This window comes from Camellia sinensis, chromosome 2 (genome assembly GCF_055761805.1).
Source record: "Camellia sinensis isolate YWXY chromosome 2, ASM5576180v1, whole genome shotgun sequence".
Lineage (NCBI taxonomy): Eukaryota > Viridiplantae > Streptophyta > Magnoliopsida > Ericales > Theaceae > Camellia > Camellia sinensis.
The window spans coordinates 68,407,777-68,414,558 of record NC_138962.1 but is presented as its reverse complement, the minus strand read 5'-3'; the positions used below and the strand labels follow the sequence as shown (position 1 = coordinate 68,414,558).

At 33.9% G+C, this 6,782-nt stretch overlaps 1 protein-coding gene across 1 annotated transcript; it reads right to left on the bottom strand.

Annotated features, from left to right (window-relative positions):
* Nucleotides 1-1,556: 1,556 nt before the first annotated feature.
* On the bottom strand, nt 1,557-2,219 carry LOC145814102 (uncharacterized). Its single transcript, XM_082910626.1, has one exon. The coding sequence runs from the start codon at nt 2,217-2,219 to the stop codon at nt 1,557-1,559; it is 663 nt and encodes a 220-aa protein (XP_082766752.1).
* Nucleotides 2,220-6,782: the final 4,563 nt, after the last annotated feature.

Below are 6,782 nucleotides of genomic sequence, written 5' to 3'. Positions count from 1 at the left end.
TCAGGAAAGGAAAGCAAGACTTGGTCCGCAAACCGAGCCAAAGCACAAAGAGTTCAAAGGCCCAGAGGGAAGGCTCTCAGCCAAAACTCTGAAACCTCGAAACGAGCACAACATGTGCAATCACCGAGCGCTCAATCGATGACGTCTGAGTCTTAAGGTCAGTAAAAAATGGGGTGTCTACAACATGATACGGCTTCAGCCCAAAATTGCTTGGGCAGTCCCTTTCTTTTCAACATGTTTCTTGCCATAGCTAAAATTGTGCGATTCTTGCTTTCAGTAATACCATTCAGCTGTGGCGTATAGGATGATATTGTTTGATGCTTGATTCCATGCTCTTTGTAATAATTCTCGAAAGCATCTGATGTATATTCTCCACCTTGATCTAACCGCAATGTCTTGATGTTGTAGCCGCTTTGCTTCTCTACAAAAGCTTTGAATTCTTTGAAGATACTGAACACCTCTGACTTTCTTTTAAGAAAATACACCCATGTCTTTCGGCTATAATCATTAATGAAGGTGAGAAAATATCTATTCTGTCCATTTGACATTGGCTTCAATGGACCACACACATTAGTGTGCACTAGCTCCAGCGGCTTTGTTGCTCTCCACTTCACTTCTTTGGCAAAGCTAGTTCTCTAATGCTTGCCAAGAATGCAGCTTTCACAGACCTCATTAGTATGAGCAATATGAAGGAGCCCTTTTACCATATTCTTGCTTGACAACAGCTTCAAGCTTCCAAAGTTGAGATGTCCAAACCTCAAATGCCATAGCCAGTCTTTGTCTTTGTCTTTGATAATGGCACTTAAACACTTCGCAGCATCATGTTGGATGTTCAATGCAAATATCCGATTCTTGGACATTCTCACCTGAGCAATCAAATTACCATGATTATCTTTGATGGTAAGATGACAATCTTTCATGCTGATGTCGTATCCTTTCTCTAGGAGTTGTCCCATACTCAAAATGTTGTTCTTCATGGTAGGAACATAATAAACATTGGAGATGTAATCATCATCTACATTCTTGAGCTTGATCAGAATATTTCCTCTTTCTTTCACTGGAGTCTTTGAAGAATCACCAAATGAGACTTGTGCTTGTACAATCTTGTCAAGCTCAATGAACAACTCTCTTTTACCACACATGTGATTACTGGCTCCCGAATCTAGATACCAAACATTGTTTTGATTTTCAGTGTCTCCATGGTGGACAAACAGGACTGTAGGTCCAACTTTGTTTGTTTCCTCGAAAAAATTTGCTTGCTTTTCGACTTCTGTTGTTGTTCTACTTCGGCATTCGTTGCTGTAATATCCGAACTTGTGGCACTGGTAGCACTAAACATTGCTTTTGTCAAATCCTGGTCAGTTATTATAACCACCTCCTCTACCTCTTGCTCTTCCTCTTGGAGCAAAGTGTGGTTGACTTCTTCCTCCTCTGGCTGGACCTCTTCCGCCTCTTTCTCGAAAAACAGAACTTCGGTTATTGTAACTACGACCTCTTCCTCGGCTTCTTTGTGATGTCCCACCTTGCTCATTTCTGTCATCTTTGAAAGACAGCTTTTATTGAAGAGCTTGCTCTAGGGAACTTGAGCGAGTTTTCTTGTTGATCCTTTGTTCATGAATCTCAAGTGTGCCCATCAACTCATCGGTGGTCATGGCACTGAGATCCTTGAACTCTTCTATTGCTACAACCACGTGCTTGAACTTGGGACTAAGTGATCGTAGAATCTTCTCTATTACTTGAAGAGATTCCATCTTCTCTCCATATCTTCTCATTTGATTAACAATGGTCAATGTTCTGTTAAAGTACTCAGAAATTGACTCATTCTCATTCATGTGCGGCATCTCGAATTCGCCCCGTAACACCTGGAGTCGAACTTTGATCGTCTTCTCAATTCCACGGTGTGAATTGCAAAGAATACTCCATGTCTCTTTAGAGGTTGTTGCTACTGAAATCTTCTCAAAACTTGACTCATCAATGCCTTGATAGAGCAGATACAAGGCCTTTTTATCTCTCTTCCTTGAATCTTTTAATGCCGTCTTTTGAGCTTCATTTAAACTTCCTTCATCTTCGAGAGTGGCTAGCTCGTCATATCCTCGATCCACTAACTCCCGCAAATCTTGTGAGGCTAATAGGACTTGTATTTGCATACTCCAATTTTCAAAGTTCTCTTTGCTGAGTTTTGGAAACTGGGGCTGAAAAAAGTTATTTGTGTTGGCCATTGGTTGACTCTAAAAAATCTACAAAATTTCAGGATGGAATTTGTAAATTCTGACCGTATAGATGTGTCCAAAATACTCCAAATAGTTGGAAAGCACTATTGGATCACCAAAAATGAATTTCAAATGGCTCAGATCTAACAAAAATAATTGAACGGTTCAGATCAGCTGAATATGAGACACCGAGAAACACCGGATAATTTTCAAGCGTGACGTCAGTGGCTTGACGGCTTGGCTCGGCTCGGCAGCTCGACGTGTTCTCTAAGTGTTTGTCAAAACAAATTAATTTGAGTTACTGCTATCAAGGTTCGAACCTTTGGCATGTACTTTAAAAGTGAGACTTAACCACTTTGCCAAATAACTTGGTTTGGTCTTAAGTCTCAAGTTATATTATTTAACTTGATCCTTTTGTACGATGTCTCCGTCATCTTCTTCTTCTAGTTTGCACGTGCGATGCGTGAGCGCGTGGGCGCGTTTGAGAGCGGCGTCAGTGGCGCGTGTGACGTGTGCGGAGTCGTCTAAGATCCGTTTTCGATGCGGTTTTCACGGTTGTGCTCGTCTCGTCGGGTGCTTCAAGCTGATGTGATACAAAATGGATTTCGACCACTTTGATTACTGGGCAATTTTTGAAAACACACTCTGTTCTTGAAAATTTTACAGAATATTTGCAAATTCAAGCTACATTCGACTCTGATATCACTGTTGGTAGGAGTGTGGTGCAAACCATTGTTGGTGATTCACAATGAGAGGTTTAAAACTGAACCAAACTGAAATTCAATTCACTCAAAATAATTTTGAAAAACAAACAAACAGAGCACTCTTCCTCTTCTTTTCTTCCACACACATATCACTCCGATACATTAGCTATTTATAGATAAACTAGCAGTGTGAATGCATTGAATGCAACTACGACTATTAATGTGAATGCATTGAATGCAACTACGACCATCTTGATTTCAGCCTCCATTTTTGACAAACAATTTTTATATCAAGATTACTTTACAACATGGTTGTGTTTGGAGCATAAATTTGAAAAGAGAAAGAGAAAATGTACGTAAAATTTGAATGAAATATAGTTACGTTTCACTTACATTTCACATACTTTTATCTTTCTTTTTTTTTCAAAATCTTTATCTAAAGGAAAATGAGTGAGAGCACTAATTAGTGCTATCACTAATGATGTGGCAGTGGGCTCCACCAGGAATGATTTGATGTTTTGACCTTGGTGTTGTATTTTTTTTCTTTTTTTATTGAGTGCCATGTCATTAGTGGTCTTTTTAGAGCTCCAAAATTAGTGGTCTCTATCATTGTTGTTATCTAAATTCATATTGTAAACAGATTATAAAAGAAAAAGGATATTTTTGTCATAAATGTTAAAATTAAAAAAAAATGATTTGCAAACAAAAAAATACATTAAAAAAAATGGTGTGACAATAACATTTTAAAAATTGTAAACCCCTTTAATTATTATTTTTATTTGAAATGAATGAACACAAATATGTCATGTCATTCTATATAAATTTATTATACAAATTTTTTTGTTTATATATATCATCACAAGTAATGCTATAAAGACAAAAAAAAATCATATATAATGATGTGACTCATTGTGGACCTTTTATTTCAAAATCAAATATTATTGAAGATGGATTTATTTACAATAATGGCAATACCACATCATTTTTGTCAAGTTTTTTGTATGAATTTTATATATGTTTAAAATTTTTCATTCATCACTCAAATAATAATAAATGAAAGAGTTCATTATGTTTGGTTTTCATTTTTAGAATTCACTTTTCAAAAAATTTTACTTTTTCGTTTTTCGTATTTTTTTAATATTTTAAGCAATTTTTTAAATTTTTAAACACACCTAACATAAATACAGTTAAAAAGTATAATATTTGTGAATTTTTTTAAATACCAAAATATATATTAAAAAAATGAAAATTCAAGACATTTTTTGTATTTTTGTGTATTTGTTAATTTTTTAAAATATTTTTTCACAAAAAATTTTATTATTTAGATACATCTAAATAAGGTGCATTTAAAAAAGTAAAAAAAAAAATTTCTTAAAATTTTAAAAATATTAACTAAAAACAAAAACTAAAAATAAAAATAAAAATAAAAAACTCAATTTTTAGAAAATTGAATTCAGAAAATTGAAATCAAACACATTGATTTATTTTCAAAAATAGGCCTTGGGATTGGATTTGCTAGTGTGTTGAGTTTGTTAATATCATGTTAGAGTATCTCAGTTTATTTTCCTGCCATATATAACAGTAAGAATTGTAATTGATACTTTGAAATTAAGAAGCCTTTGGCAATGATGAATTAATAAATAATTTTCTCTTTTATAGTTTTCTTTTTTTGTTCTGCTTTGAGTAAATTTTCTTCCAGTTTGTAAACCCGGGCAATTGTCAAAGCAGTCATGGAGAGGGTACTTAGGTGTTAAGGTGAGTGAAGTTTCAAGTTCGAGTTTACATTATAATCTAATTACTAATATACTAATCGCTATGTTAGGAAAAAATAAATAAATAAGTAAATAAATTTATCTGATTCTAACAATCTTAGAACAGAGTCAGCACATGCCAGAAAAAGTGCTTTTTTGGTTCAATGATAAATTGATGTCTCAAACATTTTGTTTGGGTCGCCGATTAAATAGGGGGAAAAAAAAAAATTAAACATTCTTATGAAACTAATAAATTTTCATACATTTTCTTTTCATCATTGTTTCCCAGAATAACTAACCAAGGAATAATGATTGATTATTTTTGGCTTTGTTGGTGCCAAGCCAAGCATGAGTTAAGTTTGCCAGAGGCTAAAAAAAATTATTTTACTAAAAAATCTTTAACTCATTTAACGAACTCGTTTATAGTCAAAAACTCACTTTTAATCACTCTAAAAAAGTCATTAGAAAAGACCACGAACTAGGAGTTTGTCAACTGAATTAGCTTTTTTAACATTAATTTTCCATCTCACTCCCAAAGAATAGAAAAAACCTCTCAAAATCTCTGCAAAATGGTACCCAAAAATAAATTAAAAAAAAATAGTGTTGAACAGAGTGAACATAAGACAAAGATAAGAAGCATGACTAGAAGATCTCTTTGATGAAAATATTATGATGTTCAACAACAACGTACTGATAACAATAACTTAGAATACAAGTTGCATGCGACATTACAAGATGCTAAAAGAAAAAATTTCAAATTCCACAATCGTTTTGCTCCTAAAAATGATATTTCCACTAAACATAATTCAAAACAATACAAACTCGTTTCATCTTATATGCCTTGAAAGGATCAGAATATCGGAAGTAGTTCCATCTGGTAAAGACAAGTCATATGTTATATCATCCACTAGGTCATGCTTTGAATCCGTTGAATATTTGATATTATCCGATTTTGTTTTATCTGCATTTGCCATCAACAAAGTTAATGTACAAAAAAACGTGATAATATATAATGAAAAATCTTAAAAGTCCAAAGATATTTATTTGTAATTACGTATCAATTTTAAACAATAAATAACAATCCCAATCAAACCATCAAAGACAAATCGACACAACGATTTTATGTGGAAAAACCACAATTGAAGCGCCTCCAATTGTGATAAAAAATCACGGGCAAAAGCCATAAAACAATCCACTAAGAAGACAACAAAAAGGAATTACACAAGTGTACCTTCACTTACATAGCGAATCCACGCCGAATTGAACCAATCCCTATGTGCCTCTTCCACCACCGTCTTCACCTCAGAATTGTCTTGCCTAACGTTGAATCCACAACGCCAATGTCGAATGCACGACGATGATGTTAGAACAATCTTCTGTGTAAATAAAATAAAGTGAAACAAAACCAAACAAATAAATAAATAACGTACCGAATTTATTTATCGAACATAATTAAAATTTTAAAGACCAAGTCGAGTGTGTGACACTCTGTCCTTAAGACAGATTCGCTCCACTACGGTGCTTACGGTAAAGTGGCGTCTATATCCCAAGATACAATGATCTTCAGCAACTTGTAGTAGCACTCCAAACAAATTTGTTTAGCGAACTAAAACCATGTATTCTATACTATCTTTAATTTCCTCTAAAACTAGAATGAAGAATAAATAATGCAAAGGAGAAAATTGGACAACAAAATGTAATTTTCAGACTATTTTTGGATCATCCAAGACTGCTGGAAAGTGGCTGGTATTTATAGCCAAATAACTCTGTCCGAACAGGTACATATTTTGAATGAACAGGTATACACTGTTTTGAACAGATACAGATTCAAAATTTGAACAGATCTAGACACAGATTAATCTGTAAACTATTGGGAACTGCTGGGCAGTTTCTGGCAGTTATAAACCTGTCAAAACCAGTTCAAAAATAAACCTGTTGTAGAATCAAATGAACAGGTGTGAAACTCTTTGAACAAATATCATTCAAAATTCAAATAGATCTACAACTAAACTATCCAGATTTTGAATCTGTCTGGACAGTTATGAATCTGTCCGGATTTGAACAGAATAAAAAAATTGTTTGGACTGAAAAATCTATTATGGAATTTGGCTCAGAAA